Genomic DNA, 19529 nt, shown 5'->3' with positions numbered 1-19529 from the left:
AGTTCTTTCATGATAAATCAATCCTTTTATTATTGTGACATGTTCCTCTTTATCTCTGGTAATACTTATTTTCTTAAAATTTTCTTTGGTATTAATAGGGCTACATCAGCTTTTTTTTCAGTTTGTGTTTAGTTTGTACACCTTTTTTACTCTAAACCATTCTGTTTTCCTATATAAAAGTTGTTTCTTGTAATGTGTATATACTTGTTTTATTTTTAAGTTCATGCAAACGGTCTGTCTCGTATTTGGAGTATTTAATGTTTACATTAGTTTAGTAACTGGTACATTTTAACTTAAATCTGTTTGTGTTCTACTGTGTCTCCTTTTCTATTTAAGTTTTTCTCTCTTTTTTGCCTATACTTGAATTAATAAGTTATTTTTATTCTGTTTTCTTTTCATCAATATTTCATTTATGCATTTTATTTCTTTTAGTAGTTACTCTATAAATTACAACATGCAATGCATCCTTGAACTAGCAAAATTAAAGTTAAATTAATGCTTCTATTACTTCTCAGGCAGTACAACGACTTAACAACACTGTTAACTCTATTGGTCTCCTTCTATCTCTCATATTATTGTTGTCAGATGTTATTATTGTTTTGTACAGTAATCATTCATATAGATTTAACATATTTATTCTTATACTTATTTTTTCCTTCTATCTTCATGCTTTCATCTAATTTCATCTGATTTTATTTTCTTTCTTCCTGAAGAATGTTTTTTAGTGTCATCTTTAGTGTGAATCTGTTGGTGACAAATTCTCTGGTTTTTGTTTCTCTGAAAATGTATTTACTTGCTTTTATTTTCAAAAGATATTTTTGCCAACTATAAAATTCTAGGTTGGCAGTTTTGTTTTCTTCTAACCCCTGGTGACTACCATTCCATTGCCCTGAGGCTTTCATTGTTTCAATGGAAAAATCAACTGTCATCTTATTGTTGTTCCTTTGCATGGGATGAGTATTTTTCTCTGTCTGCTCTTAAGAGTTTTCTCTTTATTATTTTATTATGATTATAAGTAGTTTTACAATGATATATCTAGAGGTGTGTGTGTGTCTCTTTGTGTTTATTATGCTGATGGTTTACTGTGCCTCTTAACATCATGGCTTGATATAGCTTTAATCAGTTTTGGAAAATTCATAGCCATTATTTCTTCAAATATTGCTTCTGCCCTATTCTCTCTTTCCTCTCTTTTTGGGACTCTTATTATATATAGATTAGACCTTTTCCCTATGCTCCTGCATCTCATATCATTTTTTTTCTGTATTTTATTCATTTTCTCTATTTAATCTAGCTATTTTCTTTGGACTTTTCTTCTTATTTACTAATTCTGACTCGTGTTGTTAAATGTTAGTGCAGAATTATGAAAATTTAGTTACTCTTTTTTTCAGTTCTAAAATTTCTTTCATAGTTTTCAGTTTTCTGTTAAAGTTACCAACATTTCTGTCATATTTCTAAGGCATATTTATCACAATTATTTCAAAGTCCATATCAGATAATTCCAACACCAGGATCTCCCATCAGTCTGCTTTTGTTTTTTTCATAGCTTTAGGTTATGTGGTATTGTCTGTGTATACCAAGCTGTTTTTGATTGAATTCTGGATATTGTACATGAAAAATCATAGAGATAGGGCTTCCCTGGTGGCGCAGTGGTTGAGAGTCCGCCTGCTGATGCAGGGGACACAGGTTCGTGCCCTGTTCAGGGAAGATCCCACATGCCGCGGAGCGGCTGGGCCCGTGAGCCATGGCCGCTGGGCCTGTGCGTCCGGAGCCTGTGCTCCGCAACGGGAGAGACCACAACAGTGAGAGGCCCGCATACCACACACACACAAAAAAATCATAGAGATAATTTGAGGTTCTGGGTGATGTGATTTTCCTCCAGTGATGATTTACTTTTGCTCTTGACAGGCAGGCTGATGAGGGGCATGTCACCTTAGTCCAGTTATGGGTTGAGAAGATTTGAAGATGAGTTTTCATCTTGATGAGTCAGTTAAGATTTAGCCTTATGGTTTTGAAATGGTTGGGCTTGGACTCCAGTTTTTGTCCCTTCAGCTCCATGAGACTTTTAGAACCTTTGTTGGACTTCTTAGCCTCAGCTTCTCATCTGTACTATTATTTATCTTCTTAGGAGTGTTTTGCAATTGGTAAATGCCTCGAAATTTACCAATTTGCCAATGAATGTTGGCTTGAGCACTTTTTTTCTCTGAGATATTAGCCCTTCAATTCCTTACTGCTTAGAAATTTTCCAGTGCCTTAAACATTTTCTTTTTTTTTGCCCAGCTTTTCTAGTTATTCTTGGTGAGAGGGTTGGTCAGCAACAAGCTAATTCTTTATCACTAGAAGAAGAGTTGATAAAAGCTTTTAATAAATATCAGACAACTAGTATCTAATTGAAACATGAAAGGTTTAAAAGAAAAGAACAAATAGGCTATTAATTTTGATTCATGGTAGTATTTTAAATTTTGATAATTTTGATAGGAGGATCTCAAAACTAATATTTCAGAATGTCAATGTGCACTTTTAGAGAAACATTAATATTTATTTGAATTCTAACTTGAAAAAAATTGGGTACACTTTATATACTGTTAAGAGTGTGCCAATTGTTGGCTCTTATGACGATATTTTTCCTTGTTAAGACTAATGCTAAAAGGTGATCAACATTACCATTTATTGTCAGGAAGTTAATGAATACTTCACATTTCAAGTGTCTTGCTAAGAGTCATTATTTTCTAAATTAGTTTAGTTCCAGTAACTGTATAAATGTCAAGTTTCCATTTGTATTAGTAAAGAAATTCTAACAAATAGAGCTTATTTGAGGGTCTGCTAATTAATGTCAAAGGAAGCCAATGAGATTTACCTGACAATATGATTTACTTTTATAATGAATATGTTAAACGTACACAGTGCTCTGCTCATATGGAATAGAAAATGTGAACAGTAGAGGGTGCAATTGTACCTTTAGTTCTGTATTTTAGCCCTTATAAATTAGTGTTTAATAGCTGAGAGAAAAATTTGAAGAATGTACTGTTCACTGAAGCTGTACACTATTTATGGAAGCATGTTTAAAATAAAATAATCCATGTAAAGTAGAAGTATAAATTTCACAATCATGTAATACTTTTCTTAACCTTGCACTTTTAGAAAGTGACAAATTTAAATCTCAATGAGAAACCATTTTCTAAAAAATATATTTATCTGAATAAAGAATGCTTTTTTTATATATAGAGAGGTAAAGCATACATATCTCAATAAGATATTTTTCTTTTATAGAGCTTAATTACTGTTAATCACAGATATTTTTTCCTCTTGGGAAATACTGCTTCCAAAAGGATTATGTCTATTGATAACTGCAGCACCACGAGACTCCTATTTCTTAAGAAAAAAATATAAATAAGACTCACTAGAAATAAATGATGCAATGTCAAAAGAGTTCTTACATTCAAATAGTTATTAACACAGCTTTTATTGAAGACCCAGAAGTTTCAGACAGTTGCAAATCAGAAACTTAGATTTCCATTTCAACCCTGAAGCAGCATTATACTATTGCAGCGCAAAGCTTCATTTATATAGATTTGTGGGGGATATGTGTGCAAAGCTTTGAATCCGTATCTCCAGGTTAGACTCTGTTCCATAGCTAGGGGTCTCCTTTTGTTTTTTCATAGGAAAAGTTTGGGCTTAGGTTTCTGTAACTTTGACAAAAATTAGCTTTATCACAAAACCTATATTCCAGTGAAATAAATTTGAAGAACTTAGGAAACCTTCTTGCTGATTTTTTGAACTTACAGGAAACATCTACCAGAGAAATATTCCTTTTTTTTTGCATTAACAAACTCTATACTCCTGTCTTTTGTTTCAATTGGAAAGCAATTTAACATTTAGATTATTGCTAACACCCAAAGGTTAGCACTTCAGCGCTTGGCTAGTTAATTGTGGTATTCAGCTTATGCTTTTGTTTGAAGGGCCTCTCCTGATATTCTATAGAAAGAGCAAAAGAAAGAACAAGAGAGAGGGGAGGGAGGTGAGTATATCACTTTAAGAATTAAGTTATTGAATTAAAAGTATTATTAGAGATAAATTTGCTTTTTGAACTTCATTTCAATCTGAACTTCCAAAGCCATTGTAAATGAGGTGATCAGACAGCACGTAAGTCTTGGTTAATAATCACTGCATAGGGTGATTACAAGTACTTTAACTGGAAGCATCTGCTTTCAAAATAATATCAACTGAGTTTTCTAAAAAGATGTAGGCATGAAGAAGGACTAGTAAAAACAGGCCAAATCCAAATAAAGCAGTCAGCTTTTTGAAGGAGTAGCTAGAATTTGTGAAGAAACAAAAAAATTACAGAATTGCTGATGCTATAGATGCTGCCAGTGTTATATGAAAGAACACTGAACCTTGAAGACAATATATTATAAGCCTCAAGTAAGCAAGACTGAGATTACAGCAATTTAAAAGTGCATTAAGAGAGTTGCTTGTGAGGTGTAATTTGAAAAGGTGTTTGGGTATCAAAAAATATCATTTCCTAGAAATATTTCAAGGTGGAGGTAGAAAGCACAGTTATGGGTCTTAATCAGGCAAATACGTGGTTCAAAGAGTGATGTAAATGTTTTTATTTTTTCCTGCAGAAGGAAAACACATATTTAAACTAAGCCTCTGATTGATTTGATTTATTCCACACAGAACATGCAGAATTATAGAGAGCCAAAGTATCAATTTTTGGAAAAATCACCATATCGTATTTTTCATGTCGCCTTTTGCTACCGTGTTATAGAGAAATTCATTACCTGTTTTCACTTTTAAGCTGCACTTACTACATTAATATTGGTTATATATATATATATATATATATATACACACACACACACACACACACCATATATCACATACACATCTATACACACCTGTGTATGTGCACACACACACATACATATTCCAGGCTAATTTTGGTCATAATATTTTAGCTTCAAAGGTTTTACCTAAGTTGATTATTTTAAGTGGTTAGAACCAAATTTGAACTTCCTGTCTAAGGGCAACGGATATCACAAATCTTTGCAGGAAGAGCGTAGAAAATCAGTGCTATTTAGAACCCAGACAAACACTTGACTTGCAGAATTCCTGATTGAGACTTCAGATTTAGGACAGCTGCTCCTCAAGGGTAATTATACTGAAGTTTCTGAGGCTTATGATACGTGCATTTCTGAATGACACCCTAGTGAGGGGTGCAAACTCTGAAGCCCATCTTCACATTGCATCAAAGGATACTTAGTTCAGCTTGTTGGTTGGATCTCTTGGTGGAGAGAGGGACAATTTTTCTGTTTTTATTGATGGTGGTGTGTTGTAAATACTAAATAAATATTTGCTGAATTCATTCATTTAGTCCTACCTTTGTCCATTCAATGCAGTTAACAAATATGTAGGAAGGGCCTACTTGTTCTGAGTGTTGGTGGACAAAATAGAGTTCCTTGCTTTCTTGGAGTTTACAGTCTAATGGATAAGGTAGCTATTTAACAAATATCCTTGCAAATAATATATAATTAGAAATGATGAAAGTGCTATTATAAGGGAAAATATTATAGAGATGATTCAGAAGGCTTATCAGAAGGAGTGATATTTGAGAAAAGAACAGAAGATTGAGTTAGTTGAGTTACTGACTCAAAAGATGGAATGTGGTGATCGGGAAGCAGCGGGAATGGGATTTTCGGGTAGTGAAAGGGGATAGGAGAAGGATTTTCCAGGCAGGAAGAGAATGAGCAGTGGAAAAGTTCTAAAATGTTAAAGTGAAATTGCTCAGTGCCTGGAGATTTATAATAACTAAAAGGTTAGTTTAACACTTATGTAATTCATTATTAATCAATTGCTCTCCTGATTGCAGTCCCATTGTAATTTTCCCTTGAATATTTTCCAACCTGAGCAATAATCCTATGACCCAGCCTAATTTTTAAGAGAGGAAATGTGACTGTGGGTCAAATGGCAATGTCAGTCGTTCCTGTAAGCACCAAATTTGTCATATGCTCGTGGTTTTCTGTCATGTCATTGGCTGTGGTGACAGGCTGGGTAAATTGTGGTTTTAAAGGGGAGATACTGGTGGCTGGCAGTACTGTTGGTGGTTCCAGAACTGTATATTCATGCCCCTGATACTGCTGTATATGTAAATACTGATAAGGAATTCCACAAATGGGGAAGGTGCTTGTAGTTTTTAATAAATTGTCTAATTTGTCTTTAAACATTAAATACCATATACATTCAGGTTCATCACTTAAAGTATTAGAAGAGAGAAAGTCTAGTTGTTTAAATCAACTGTATATATTTATTATATATTTATTTTGGAGATTAACGGTACACATGGGAAAATTTAAAATTCTGAAAAAATAATAGAGAGAAATCTGTTTTATTGAATTTTTTCAGTGTCTCCCAAACATTTTTGGCCATGGAACCCTTTTTAGTTATACCAATAACCATTTGAAGGAACTAGTATTCTTTTAGTTCATATTTTGAGGAAATACTGGGTTGTAGTGTATGTTCTGATGGGTGAGGGATCTCAATTAGAGTTACTGGGTTGCTAGCAAAGCTGTCCATTGACCACTGAGTTGAGCTTTTTTACCAGCTGTTACCATATGCTTTTTCTTGGTTATTTGTGTTTTCTTCATCAATTATTCCAATTTCTCACAATTGGCTATTCCCTCATTCCAGAATATGAAAATTATGTAATGTGTTAATAATTTGCTTGTAGATAGATTAGTGATTAAAATATCATTTACTTAGAATATTAAAGTACAAAATTATTTTATTTGAAAATATTAATGTAATACAAATTTTAAGTGCTATGTATTTCAATGCATTTTAAAATACATCTTTACTGTCTTTGTTTTTTTTCCTTTGCAAAAGTTTTGTAGGGTACTCCAGTAGAACATACTAAATGAATAAAATCACATTTTGGCATGTTCTAAAGTTAAATGGTCAAAATGTCATTGATCATTAAAAATGTCAAATGGTCTCAGACCAATTATATGATTTGAGGGACTCTAAACAAGTGTCACTGTTTGAATTCTGAGAGGTCACAGTTTAGGTGTTACCTTTAAATTTCTATAAATTGCAGACAAATTTTCTCTTTCTTGGTAATGATGTCTTTCGTATTTTAAGGACTTTTAAAACCCTGTAATGTGAGGACACCTGAGTTGTGTGTCTGGAAAGAGAAAAAGAGAGATGGTTTACTCTATTTCCCCATATAGATCTTTGTTAAATAAGGTGGATGCAAAAAATGCATCCACCTCACGTATCTACCTTTACTTTGACATAAACGAGGGTTGATTTGGAGAGTGTGGTGGTGTGGTTTACATTTCATACCTGTGAGGCACGTGTGAACACACACACACACACATTCTCTCTCTCTCTCTCTCTCCTTTATGTAATGTAGATCCCCAGAGTAGCAACAAAAGTTCCATATGGTTTGAGTATATCGAGAAGCATACTAGAACTAGTTAGACATTTCAAAGACATTTTATTATATTTTGTTCCCTGCAGCAAATTAAAGTGTTCTGAATTGACTTTAACAACTATTAATTTTTAAGCGATAAGAGGATTTTCCTGTGAATTGAATCAGGCTTCTATGTACAGTATAAATAAAGTGGCCAGTGAATGCATATTATAACTTTCAGAACACTAAGCTGAGAATTAGGAGACTTGGGTTTTAAACTCTGCCTTGGGTGAGTCATTTAACTTCCTTGGCCTTTAACTTGCCTGAAATTTGAAATGAGGAGGTTGAATTACATAATCTGTCTGGTACATTCCAGCTCAAAATTCTGTGATATCCATTACTAGTAGAGAATAAGACCTTTGCTTTGTTTGTTTAGGAGGTGAGGAAGGGTGGGGTGTCAAACCATGGCAGATGTTGTCGTCAGTCCTTCAGTTCTTTGTATTTTGGGAGTGCCCGTGAGAGGGGCATAAAGTAACTGAAATAATGGGCCATGTGTGGAAGTGCTGCTACCGTAGGTGAGTTTCAGTTCTGTGACAGCTGAGAGTTACTTGCTGGGTACTGAGAGAGGGTCTGACCAGTGGACACTGCAAAGTGGAAACGAGCAGTTTTCACCAAGTTCTCTTTGTGCCTAACAGCAGCAATTGCTTTTAACCTTCCACAACTAAATTTTTGAAGGTTACCCTGTCATTTTTTCCACTTAGAATTGGTATTTAACATAGATGCTTTTCTAAGGAAGATAGATAGAATTTTGACTGTACTATATTCTATGAAAAACTTAGATGAATTTTTCATAACTCCTTTAACTCTGATTCTTGAGTAAAGACATTCTTACATATTGCAATGACTCAAACAGACACTAATTCTTCTGCTTAATACCAACAAAAGTGTAGAAATCCCTATTTTTTATCTATTTGTATGGGGCATTAAAACCATATGATACTTTACATATTGCTGTTTTGGGCAACTTATTTATTGTGTAGGTGTTTGCATGTTTGTCTGTTAAGTTTAAATTTGAACAACTAATATTTGAAGTATTCTTACCTACCAGTCTGTGCTTTGAAAAATGAATTTTAAAAAATCTAGTCTGGACAAGGGAGAAATTATTCTTTTCTGGAAATATACATTGGGCAAAATGACTGATAATTTTACATTTGGTTACAAATACATAGCAAATAGTGTATGCATCCTTGTTCCAAGGGTAATGCTTTCATAAATATCAGGTACCAAATTTTGGCCCTAGAATGATATCTATTTGTTTTACCAGCCTACTACTTCATTTGCCTATCATTAGAGATGGACTTCTGGATTTCCATCTCATGATTATATAAAAGTCAAATATCAAGAGTTTCCTTAATTTGAAGCTAGTTAAGTTCATGAGAGTGAAGATTTCTATATGTGTCCCTACTGTATCTTTTTGACTGCAGCTTCCCCTCTCCTCCAAATCTCTGACATTCTCACAGTCGAAACCAAGGTCTTGCCGTTTTTCTCTTGCCCAGTTCATTCAAGTTATTTACTGATAAAACCCCGATTCACTCAAACTTCTATTTTATTGTTTTTCTTACATCTTAAGTACTTTCCCACCTTACTAATTTTAATAAGTTCGCTAGCAAAGTATGGTTTTTCACTTTTACTTTAAATTTTGATTAAAAAACAAGTGGGAAGAAAATGACCAAGTTATATCAGCTGCTAAATGCTATTTAAAATAAAAGCGACAATAAAAATATCGTTGACTCAGAGCTATTCTCCTCTGAGTCACATGCTGTCAAATATGTTTTCAAATGCAAAATTACTTTTGCAAATATTTTTGAATATTTTGTGGGAAATATTGATGCATTGAGTTAGGAAATGATGTACATTTAATATGCCAGAAAAATCACTGAAATGGAATTGAGAAACTAATTTATTAATCAGATACAGGAGATATTATTATGTTGCATTCTCATGCATATATTCACTGGACTTAAAATGCAGTAAAATATTTTGAGAAGAAAGCATTTTAAATGCCGTTTTATGCATTAAAAATGTTTCCATTTATGAAAGAACCACGGAAAACTTAATACTTTTCTTAAAAATCTTTTATTTCTTTCAGTCTTTGGAAATGGTCAGCTGAGTAAAGAGTACAAAGAAATTGTCTTCTTGGTAGATAGTGCATGGATTTCCATGCACATTAGTTTAGGCTGGGGTCCAATAATAACTTACCATCATCTTAAGCAGTGGAATATAAGAATTCATTTCAAGTAATATTAACTATGACACTAATTCGGTATTAAACTCTAAGCACATTAGCAAGTATGGTACGATGCACTATTACTTTCCAAGTCTCTGCAGTAAGATTTTCATCATTAACGTTTTATGGTTTTCTTTTTCCTTTTCCATCCAGAACTTATCATTTCGGTAGTATGACTTCTAAACAACTCAACCATTAGAATTTTTACTTATATTCATTTAATTATGCATTCCTGGTGGCCAGATCTAGCCACCAACACAGTAGTAAGAATAATCTAATTTTATAGGACTTAATCAACTAGCAGGAGCTTGAATTGTTGTGCTTAATCTATAGGAAGCCAATCTGTCTAAATTCTAGATTTTTATAAGAAAGATAAACCAAAAAGAGAGACTTGAATCCTTGTCTAATTTATCAAAGTATAATTAAAATTCTGTTGTCTGACTCATCTCCCCTTACAGTTCAAAGACAATTCCTGTGGTGTATTATACATTGAAATGGGATGATTGCTTTCCTAAAGCACATTCACACAAACAAATGCATAAGTGGGTTTGTAATGTGCTTAAAATAATAGGTATTATTATTACAGATCTTCCTTGGTTTTACTTTTCTGTCAGTAACTTTGAACACAAAATGTGAAAATATAAAATAGAGAGGTTCTGTTCTGCAATCCTGAATTATATAGGGCGACCAACCATCCTGGTTTGCCCAGGACCAAGGGGTACTTAGGACTTCAGTTTAAAAACTAGGACAGTCCCAAGCAATTTTAATATGAAAACCAGGACAGTCCCAGGCAAATGGGCGCAAGTTGGTAACCCTAAATCAAGATGAAATGGGGCTGAAGTGGAGACAGTTTTGGGAAAAGGAACTTTTAAAAAATCTTTTCCCGCTCTTTTAGGATTTTCCAAATTTCTCCTCTTTCCACATATCCAACCCCAAAGTCAGGCTAGTTAATGTTAAGTAATGTTTTATATCTCGGGATCCAGAACAAGGCATTAGCAACCCTTGGAAGTCCTGCAGAAGGCAATGAAGGGCAGGGGTATGGGATTGAGCTCTGCATCAAATGGTCTTTATTTGAATCCAGGCTTTGATATTCATTGGGTGGGAGATCCTCTGCCTCCCTTTTGTCAAATATAAATGGAAATAATAATAATGTCCAACTTGTAGGGTTACATGAACAGTGCCTGTCGTGCATTAAGAGCTCCAGGAAGTTAGTTATTTTTCTTGTGGTCTTGATTAAGAGCAACAGTTTTGAGCAAGCCAGTATGTTTACCGGTAATAGTAACCTTCATATCTAGATTCTTAGGGTTACTTGTTACTTCTAGCAGTTTTCTGCAAGGGGAGGCTTCCATGACCCAAAACATAGCTCATCTGTGTTTTGTTTGGTTTTGGTTTTGGTTTTTGCTGTTCAAGACATGTACATGAAATGGCAGAAGAAAATTTCAAACTTAGGACTCCTGCAGGAAATGTAGCACCAGTGGAATGGGCAGCTGGATGACGAAATTATCAGAGTTCTTTTGAGGCTAATTATGTTTTTAGTGTAGGATAATAAATTCTAAAGGCTTTATTTTTTTTAATGGCCAGTATTATGATAAAGCTGAATTACTGAATGTCTTATTAAGTGATTCTGAGATTCCATTAAGGAAGGTGTGATAATATTTATTCTCAGTCATGAGGGTTGCATGCAAAATTGAAGAGCATCAATATGCCACAGGTGGGTCTGGCTACTGGTGGAACTTTGCTTCCATCAGAGCTACAACAAAGAGAGACTGCTGAAAGTAGGTTGTGAGTTGACTATGGAATTCTAGTGTATAAATTAAGTTCCTTCAAAATTGCATTGTTCTGTGCTTCAGCATCTAACATCAAGACTTCATCCCAGAAGGGCAGTGGGAGAGCTCAATATATGCAGTTCCACTCCATCCCAAATTTGTGGTAGCCTAATAGCAGGAAGTAGACTTGTGCCTGATCCGTGATATTATAACTTAGCCAATTAAGTTTACTATAAGACATATAGTAAAATCTGTCTGTTGAAATGAAACTACAAAACCTTGATTATTTATGTAAAATTTATTTCCAGCATTTACCAAATACAATGCAAAAGATATTTAAGAAAATATTGGAATCACTCAAAAGGTTGAGATAGAAAACCAGGGTCCCTCAGGATTTAAACAAACAGTCAAGAACAGCATTGAAAAACTTACTTAAAATATTTATTTTGACTTTAAAAATGGAAGGGAAAAGCCTAGAATTCTGGATTTTGCATATACAATTATAAAGTATTTAAGGGCAATTTTACTTTTTCATCGTATAGGCTAATACAACCAAATATGTTCTTACACCTTAAATACCTTTTAAAGTGTAAGTCAATTGTAATAGTCATATCTTCCCAGCTGTTTAGTTTCTTTGCATTTATTACAACAGATTCCTGACTCTCACTATGGGATTCATCAAGGAATATATTTTGTATCACAAGAATTCCATTTAAAATGAAAATGTAACATGGATATATCCTATAGTGGCATGTAGATATGATAGCTTAAATAATGAAAAATATTTACATAACAGTGGAAGAAACTTCACTTTTGTTAAAAAAACCCAAAGAAACCTGACTTTTTTTTTTTTTTTGGTTAAACTGCTATTTTTTATTTTGGGGGAAAAAAGCTTTAGTTTCTTTTATCCTTTTTACATGTAGACAAGCTTTCTACAAATGAAGAAGAATCTTCTCTACTTTGTGCTGCTCAAAGACATTAAGTAAACCCCATTTAAGCCTCAAATGAACCTTAAAACATAACTCTGCTTAGCAGTTGTCTAACGATGTCCCCTATACATTGCTCCTGATATATTTTTAGACATAAACTCTTGGGCTCCTGGACCCTATAATAGATCTATAGGGAAAAAAAGTCTCATTTAGTTTTAGACATTTTGCCATGGAATTAAAGAATTCCCATAGGTTAAGTAAGATAAGAATTTGGCCTTTTTCCTGGGAGAAGGAAAATGTCACTGAAGCTCTTTTAGAATGGAGTCAGTTATACAAAGCCAGAGCACTTCTGCTTGGTTTAGTTTTAATTAAAATCACAATAATTCAGAACTCCTACTTGCTGCTATCAGGATCTGTAAGTTATTCATGTTTATTTTGGGGAATTATCCACTTTATATATTACATTCTGAAAGAAATGCACTTCTGAAAATATCCATGCTGGAAAGCAGAAAAATTAAGTGTCATATCATTTGTACTGAGAGAATTAAATCATCATCTGGGTAGAAGACTGTTTAGGACTATACATCCTTTTTCATTTATACTTCTAGTTACAAACAAGTACACTTTAAATCAAAAAGCTTATAAATGTGACATTGACTAGCTGGTTCTGTTCTTTTCTTTCCTCCCCTCCCCCTCCCCATTCTTTTCTTCTTCTTCTTACTTAGATAGAACAGGCTGTGTATTCAGTAGCAAAAGTGAGCACTTTTTTGGGGGGGGGACTGATATATATGTCCTTGGCTAAATTTAGATTCCAGTGAATAGTTCTGGATTGCAATTCAGAATTTTAATTTATTTTCTACCTACTTTGTTTTATTTGGTGTTAAGGAATGGCCAAATAGAGCATCGAGGATTAGAACACTGAGTTCTCAAGAACAGTAATTAGAGGACTGCAGTTAAGATGCTAAAATTTTAAATGATTTGGTGAAGATTTAGGTAAATATGAGGAATTTCAGTAAGTATTATGGAGGATTCTAAACACTATGGGAGAATTACCCTTGGACAGAAAGGACGCTACCTAAATTGTCATCATTTTAGGAAATATTGAGCAGGCAGGGATGGGGTCGGAGGTGGGAGTAGGTGGAGGGGGGCGGCACTTTACCACAGCCCGTCTAGGATCCTCCTTTTCTTTAAGATTTTCCCTCTTCTTCGAAGTTTGTGTCTTGCCATTCAAGTGGAAGGATACAGCCCTAACGGCTTGGTTGTCAAGGAAGTAATTTCAAAGATATGGTTCCATTTCAGGATGAACTTTTTGGAGCTCTGCAACGATTTTGACCCGCCCTGCGCTCCCCGCCCAGAATTCAGTACAGGGAAGGAGCAAGACCCTTCCATAAACTATTCCGCAGACACTGGTTTAAGTGGGAGGGGCAGTGGGGAAGCTGAGCAGCCCTCTGGGGCCCAATCCCGTTTCGACCCTTGCCCCCAAAAGAGTTCATTAATCCGTGTTTGAAAGGAGCGGAAAGGGGGGTCATTCGCAGGAGCTGGCAATGCTGACGGGGGAGAAGAAAATCAGAAGCTCCCTCCCGCATCCCCAAAGGCGCCTGGATGTGAGTGGAAGTCCCTCCCCTGCACGGATACTCTCTCCTTTCCTGAAAAGCAAGTTTGTTTTCAAGCGTTAGCCACCTGTGTGAGGCGCTCCCCGTGAGAAGGGCTGCGTGGAAGACGCGAGAGCTCAGCCGCAGGCTGGGGAGCCTTTCTTGGTGAGGCTGGCGGTCCAGACACCTGCAGAACTCAGCGCGCTGAGGATGCAGAGCCCGCTCTGCCCTCCCTCGTCGCCAGGATTGTAGCCCCACGTCCTCCAGCCTGGTATGCTCTGGAGCCGGCTAACGCTTCCCGAGTTTGCGCGGGGTCCCCCCGGTCCTCTCCCGCCCGCCTCCCCGCCCCCAAAGTAGTCCTCCCGCCTCGCTCCGCCCGCGCAGCCCTCGGCGCGCTCAGAGGTTTATCGGGCTCCCCACACGCTCCGCCGGCTTCCTCCGGCGCCCGGCGTGAGTGACCCGGGCACGCCCGCCGCGGCCTCGGAGCCCCCATCCGAGTCCCTTCTCCCGCTCCCCTGCCATCGCGCTCCCGGCTCTTCTCCCTGGCGCCGCGGCGCCCACCGCGGTTCAGGTTGAATTCCGGTTCGACCCGCCTTTTGGCTCATCCCCGCGCTCAGCCTCACAGCCCGGAGAAGTGGAATCTGCCCTGAAACTCTCGGTGGCTGGAGCCGGGAGACTGGGCATGCTCAGAAGCCAGGGCTGGCTTTGGTCTCAAGTAGGAAGCTTTCGCACTCGGGAGGCAGCAGCGACTTTGGGGAAAGTTGATCGGAGAGGGGAGGACGCCCCAAGACGCGGAGAAGCGGCAGGAAGGAGCCCCCGGCAGCCCCGAGGAGCATGGGCACCCTGCGGGATTTACAGTACGCGCTCCAGGAGAAGATCGAGGAGCTGAGGCAGCGGGATGCTCTCATCGACGAGCTGGAGCTGGAGTTGGATCAGAAGGACGAACTGATCCAGAAGCTGCAGAACGAGCTGGACAAGTACCGCTCGGTGATCCGGCCGGCTACCCAGCAGGCGCAGAAGCAGAGCGCGAGCACCTTGCAAGGCGAGCCGCGCACCAAGCGGCAGGCGATCTCCGCTGAGCCCACCGCCTTCGACATCCAGGATCTCAGCCATGTGACTCTGCCCTTCTACCCCAAGAGTCCACAGTAAGCAGGGGTTACGCTCCGGGTCCGTGTGGCACCCTGTCGGTGGGGAGCTGCGGGTCTCTGTATTGTCTGTCGGCCCCCGCCCCTCCCGCTTGCCGTGTCTGTCCTCATCCTCAGAAATGTTTCATTTTAACGGGCACTTCTTGCGGGGCTGTGTACATTTCTCAGAGTCAGACTCACTGCACCTACGTTGCCTTCGTGTCTTTGTCAGATGTCAAGCTATTCTTTTTTTTTTTTTTAATAAACATATACGTTCATATAGGCCCCCTACTGTACGTAGAGTTTGAATGCGCCCCCGGTGTGCTTTGTGCTGTGTATGTGTGAGTGTGAGAAGAGGAGTAGAAAGCCCCGTTTCCCAAATGCCCTGGCAAACCTGCCCAACCGGAAAATCCTAACTGCAGGCTCATCAGACTTGAAATGAAATGCGTCTGCTATCACCCTTACTTTCTTTTTGGCGCTTTTGTGGCGCTCCTGGATTTCTCTACATGCCGGCGTTTCTCGCTGGTACCCTTCGAAGCTGATGTTCTGGCATCATCAAAGTGTCAAAAATAAGCAAAAACACATATGAAAGGGAAGATTTTTTGATTTCCAGAATTCGACGACATTTACAATCCACAAGTGGAAGCCTAGTCTGTTGATTTTTAAAAAAAATATTTTTTTATATAACATCTGAGGGAGAATATTGCTTATTTTCCTTAAGGAATTTATATAATGTTGCTAATGGGGTGCCTCTGTCTCCCAAGAGGGTTGCATGTTTCTAGGGTCAGATACAGAGAAGTACACTTATCTTTATTGACAACGTGGGCACATTGTTTGCCTTACTCCTGGCTTCTGAAGCAACTACTCTGGTATTGTTCTAGCATTTTAGACAACTGTGTAGTTCTGATGTCAGTGGGCTTCACAACTTGGGTGGGAAAATTGAATGAAGCTTGTTATACACCACTCAACTCAGAGCTCTTATGGAGAGTAAAGTGGCAGGAGCATGAAGTTAATATGGAATGAGCACCCAGATGAATGGTATTTTAAGTTAATAATGACATAATTGATAAAACGAAGGGTTTTGATAGTCTATTCCTAACAGCATCACGTTGGCTGGGTGACACGTGTTACATAATAATATGAGGTCCCTGGGAACCCTTCACTTTATAAACACAAAGATTTAATATAAGGAGAAAGAGTATTTGATTGTCTCCATCTGTATTTATTGGATGTGTGTGTGGGGGTGGCTTGTGAGTAGGTACTAATGATGCTTTTGAAAACTTAGACGTGTAACTATCCTTGTTGGTTGCAGTAGAGCATTTGCTGTTCCTCATGCAGGTTTGGTTTAAGGAGAAGTTTGTATTCTGTGAGTGTGGGGAAGAGACAATAAGGATAAACATTTCTGAGACTCTAACCTCACAGAGTTGCCCTAATAGTTCAGTTCAGTAGATTTAGATCTGCTTTCGAAACCTGAATGATCTGAATCCACTTCAGCTTTCCCCGGTAAGTTAATTTGCAGTCCTGACATGCTTGCCTGTTTTAGCCAATGAGGTACATGACCATCTCTCCAGGGCCAAGTTTTGCATAATGAAAAAAATAAGTCAAAGACAGCTCTCTGCATCTTTCAGCATTCCATAGGATCCCATTTTAGTATCTGCAGGAATTTGGAGTAACTCAGAGCAAACTCTGCTCTTATAAAAAGACGATTTTAATAGGTTTTATTTGAAGCATGATCAAGCCAGCTGATAACTCCGGTGAAACATTCTATCAGACAAGATCTGAAGGAATCTAGGCAGTAGGGACTGAGCTGTATAATGTAAGTTTTAGAAATCTCTTAGTGCTTGACATGTAGAGCAACTAGATTTTTTAAAAAATCCATGGTGGAAGATGAAATTAGTGTGGCAAATAATTCACAACATTCTGTCATAATAAACATTTTACCTGTTGAACCATACTGTGCGTTCTGATATTTATTTAATAACTTGTGCTTTAAGGAAGTCAACTATTAAGGTATCACCGTGATGGTTTTGGTGATTCTGAAGGATTATACTGAAGAAAACGATAGAATGAATGTCTCCCAAGCTTAAATAATTTTGGAAAAACATCTGTTCTTTTTTCACACTTACATAAAGAAAACTAGAATAAAATTTGCTTAAGTGTAGAGTACCTTTGGTAAGAGAAAGAGAAGTATATTGTATGCAAAACGATTATTCTTATGTCATTTGAATGATTGTACAAGATGATTCTACAAAGAATTAGGAATTTTTGCCAAAGTGAAGGAGACTTGTTTGAATTTCTGTTTATTTCACTATAAATAATTTGATTATACCAACTTACTGGCAACAAGTGTTTATATCTTTATATTTTATTTTTAGTACAAGTTAAATTTGGTCATCATTCTTAAACTTACAGATTATTGGGAGTTGGAGTTAACATGAAACCATCTAAATAGTCCAAAATTGATTTCAAATTCATGGTCATGTAGTTTTCTATTCTCTTTCTGTTGGATATAGGTGACTACCCAGGGAATGTCCTATTCAATTATCTATGTGTGCAAATATGTTTGTTTACTTTTTGCTTACCGAGGTTATCTTCTGAGGATTAGAATCTTTAAAAACTTATTTTTTTAGTTATTTTTTGACCATTTGAAAAACAGTGTAAAATATAAATTAACGTAACATATTTGATTTGGAATTTTCCCTGTAAGCTGGAATTGGAGGGAAGGCTGTGTCAGATTCTAGCACAGAGCTGGGGCACTCCTGCTGCACCTATGAGGCAGGGGGGTTGTTTTGGTTTGTCTCTTTCACATGTGTCTAGAAATAACCCTTAAGCCCTTTTTCTGTTGTCATTTGAAGAGCAAAGAACTGATTAGCAAATTGGAATCTATATTCTACTGCTACCAAATATCTATTTGAGAAGGTAAAACTATTAGACTATGTTTTGAATTAAGCAAATAAACCCTTAAAAATGAAAACTATATAAAAATATTCATTTTATGAGATCAGCCTATTGATTATATATAGAGAGTGGTTCTTATGGATTCTTAAAGTAATTTTATTTCATGCTATTTTATTCCTGAAGATTGACTCTGTAATAGATTAGAACATTCTGTCACTGGTATGTTGATCTAAACCCTTTACCTATTGTAAATATTCTCAAATCCTTTCCATTTTGCTGTCATAGGGCTCTGTGTTTTTTTCAGTTGGTCTATAAAGACTTGAGTTCCTATCAAAAGTTGTTAGTGTCTCTGTGTTTCTGTTAAGCTGTTGCTTTTCACCCTAGAGAAAACTGAATTTCAAAGAATGATGACATATTTTGATTTGTAGTGTTATGCCTTTTGATTGTGAAGTACTTTGGAGAGCTGAGGATAGAAAGAAATATATGTTCTTATTTTTAGGGAGGCATTAATTTTAACAAGATCTTATCTGATTTTTTTTTAAACCTTGACATTGGTACATTTCAGGAGAAATAGAATCTTCCTAAAGGCTGTCTGTTAAATTCTGTAGGAAGTTGGGAGAATTCTAGGATTTTAGTGTAATCATAGGTGGCATGATATTAAAACATAGATTTCTTCATAGGTAGCAGTTAAATTTCAGATATGCCCTATAGCTCAGTTCAGTACTTTTATGGGATGCACCATGTGCAAGTTAGTGTCATGCATTAGAGATGAGAATTGCGTAAGTCCTATGAAGGAGTTAACCAGGGCTTGACAATACTGCACAAGTAAATATTCTAGAAAGTAGAGTAAGGCAAGTCACAGAGGAGATACCTAAGACAGGTGGCAAAATATAATTGAGCCCATTTAATTTTATGGTATCAGAAACTTGTGGAAGTAGAGGTATTTAAAGTAAGTATTTGATCGATGGCCATGATTTAGGTGAGTGGTGATGGGATAAGAGGGGTGGGGTTAAGGTGAGGAGGGCCGTCAGCAAAGGGAAAAGACAGCAAAAGAAAGCAGAGGGTACATCTGGGGAGCGACAGCAGCTACTGGCAGTAACAGAATACCATGGTGGAAATTGAGGAAAAGCAAGTTCAGGCCAGAGAGGATCAGGATGAGTAGCTGAGAGGGCACTTGCGCTTGTCGTTAGAATAATTGAGGGGTGTGTGTGTGTGTGTGTGTGTGTGTGCGCGCGTGCACGCACGCAGGTGTGTGGGCACAAGCGTGCACTTTCCACCAAGGACTAATTGCTACCTGTTAATAAAGCTCTGCATCTCAGATGTCACTGCAGTCCACATCTCCCACCAGCACAGTCCTGATCGTAACTATAGCTCTCCTGACTAGGTAAGAATATTGAATTTAACCAAGCAGCAGACGATTAAAACTCTCAAAGAAACTGAGTCCCACTCTTGAAGAAAGCAAGCTCCTCTTTCCACTCACTTCTAAATGTCCCCACTGGAAACAATCTGATTTTGTGCCACA

General features: G+C 37.1%; 1 protein-coding gene across 2 annotated transcripts in view; it reads left to right on the top strand.

The window, feature by feature from the left end:
• Window positions 1–19529, top strand: part of PRKG1 (protein kinase cGMP-dependent 1) — a 1173156-nt gene that overhangs the window by 56764 nt on the left and 1096863 nt on the right. Inside the window, exon 1 of one of the 2 annotated variants that reach the window (XM_022569450.3) lies at window positions 12949–15130. The exons of the other annotated variant lie outside the window; for it this stretch is intronic. Within the exon in view, the coding sequence (XP_022425158.1) occupies window positions 14820–15130 (311 nt within the window). The 5' untranslated portion in view covers window positions 12949–14819. Of the gene's footprint in view, window positions 1–12948; window positions 15131–19529 lie in introns of those variants that run through there. 2 annotated transcript variants of the gene reach the window in all.

This window comes from Delphinapterus leucas, chromosome 16 (genome assembly GCF_059928025.1).
Source record: "Delphinapterus leucas isolate spDelLeu-1000000601 "Yukka" chromosome 16, BTC_Dleu_Yukka2, whole genome shotgun sequence".
In the NCBI taxonomy this organism is placed as follows: domain Eukaryota; kingdom Metazoa; phylum Chordata; class Mammalia; order Artiodactyla; family Monodontidae; genus Delphinapterus; species Delphinapterus leucas.
Note: the sequence above shows the minus strand (reverse complement) of the source record. Positions and strands in the feature narration are given on the sequence as shown.